General features: G+C 22.2%; 2 protein-coding genes across 3 annotated transcripts in view; one reads left to right on the forward strand and one right to left on the reverse strand.

Annotated features, from left to right (window-relative positions):
• Positions 1–708, forward strand: part of LOC102675667 (mediator of RNA polymerase II transcription subunit 23) — a 6,574-nt gene extending 5,866 nt beyond the window's left edge. For both annotated transcript variants that reach the window (XM_006624447.2, XM_006624448.2), the window contains exons 10-11: positions 56–262; positions 350–708. In XM_006624447.2, the coding sequence (XP_006624510.1) occupies positions 56–262; positions 350–488 (346 nt within the window). In that variant the 3' untranslated portion in view covers positions 489–708. The remainder of the gene's footprint in view (positions 1–55; positions 263–349) is intronic.
• A 117-nt stretch (positions 709–825) lies between these two features.
• Positions 826–1,616, reverse strand: part of LOC102676840 (pyrimidodiazepine synthase-like) — a 2,159-nt gene continuing 1,368 nt past the window's right edge. The window contains exons 4-6 of the mRNA XM_031514568.1: positions 1,404–1,590; positions 1,213–1,328; positions 826–1,133 (exon numbers count right to left, since the gene is read on the reverse strand). Coding sequence (XP_031370428.1) covers positions 1,011–1,133; positions 1,213–1,328; positions 1,404–1,590 — 426 coding nt within the window. The 3' untranslated portion in view covers positions 826–1,010. The remainder of the gene's footprint in view (positions 1,134–1,212; positions 1,329–1,403; positions 1,591–1,616) is intronic.

The raw sequence follows: 1,616 nt of genomic DNA on the forward strand, positions 1-1,616 counted from the left end.
ATTATAAAATACTATATATATAATTAATAACAATATAATGTATTATTTTATTTAGATTTATCAAAGAAAAACTTCAACCAGTTGTAAATAGTGAAGAACAATTAATATATGCTTGCCATTTAATTGGACCTACTTTAGCAAGATTTAATGCCGAAAGGCCGCACTGTGTTGTAGAATTAACAGTTTGCTTATATGAAATGCTTGAACAAGTTGATCGACTTCAAAATCACTTACAGTATATGGATCCAGTTTGTGATTTATTGTATCCTTTTATCAATTTTTTTCAAGTTTTCAAATAATTGTTCAGTAATATAATATATTTATATTTTTCTTAATTTTTGCTATACAGATATCATATAAAATACATGTTTGTTGGTGATATGACAAAAAATGAAGTGGAATGTGTTATACGAAGATTAAGACCAGCATTACAAATGAGATTACGATTTATTGCTCATATAAATATAGATGAAATTCAATCTTCCTAATATTAATAATATAGAGCTATCTACATAAATAATGTGTTTTAAGTATGTGAAATATTAATTATAAAAATCATTATTTAAATTTTATATTCGAAAATGTATTTTTTACATATCAAGACTAAATATGTTATATATTATTTAAAGAAAAACTTGATCTTCATTTCATAAGATAAAATAATAAAATTGGGCATATAAGCCCAAAATAAAATATTTTAATGAAGTATGAAAGAAATTTAAGTTGCTTTGTCTAAAGAATATATTTTTCACAGCATATCTGACAAGGCAATGATATTTTAAATAAATTTATTAGTGTATAGTGTGTAATAGAAGGCATGAGTTATGAAGCTCAAAGTTTTATGATTATTTATAAAATAATAATTTCTATTTACAAATTAATACTATCAGATATATTTTAAGATTAATTATAGTAAATTTCATTAAATGATTATTTTAATGTTTCAAACTTGTAATTATATCCAAGACTTAAATTATTATGTATCAATATATGCACATATAATGAAAGATTTAAAGTTTATCAAAATCAACATTTCCTGTTTTCAAATCTTTGACTAACTGAGCAAACTTTTCATGTGAACATTCATTTTCTTGTATAAATGGTTGTGCTTTCATTTCTTGCATCCATTTCATCTAAAATACATTCATAATTAAAAATAAATAAATTCAATTTGTATTTTAATCAAATTATTTTTTATAAATATAAACTTACTAAATGAGAAAAACTTCCATCATTAAAATGAGTGGGTTCTTCATAAATTAAAGATAAAGACTTCCGTCGTTCAACCCATGGCCACATCAATATATCTAACATACCAGGTTGTGTTCCTAATAATATATTAAAAACAAACTCAAATATTTTTTTAATTTTGCATTATTTGTAATTAAAAATTAATATAAAACCTCCAAAATAAACTGTTCCACGAGTTTTTAATTCTTCTTCAAATTCTATTAGTAGAGATGAAATTTCAGCAATAATTTCATTGATTGGTCTGCTATCATTACCATGAATACAGTTTGAAAAAATACTAATAAGCTGAAAATCACAAAAGAATGTTATTCTTATATTCAGAATAAGAAATGAAGAAAATAAATATTATAAATATTAAATATATA

Source organism: Apis dorsata, unplaced genomic scaffold, assembly GCF_000469605.1.
Source record: "Apis dorsata unplaced genomic scaffold, Apis dorsata 1.3 scaffold_1058, whole genome shotgun sequence".
NCBI classification, from domain to species: Eukaryota; Metazoa; Arthropoda; class Insecta; order Hymenoptera; family Apidae; genus Apis; species Apis dorsata.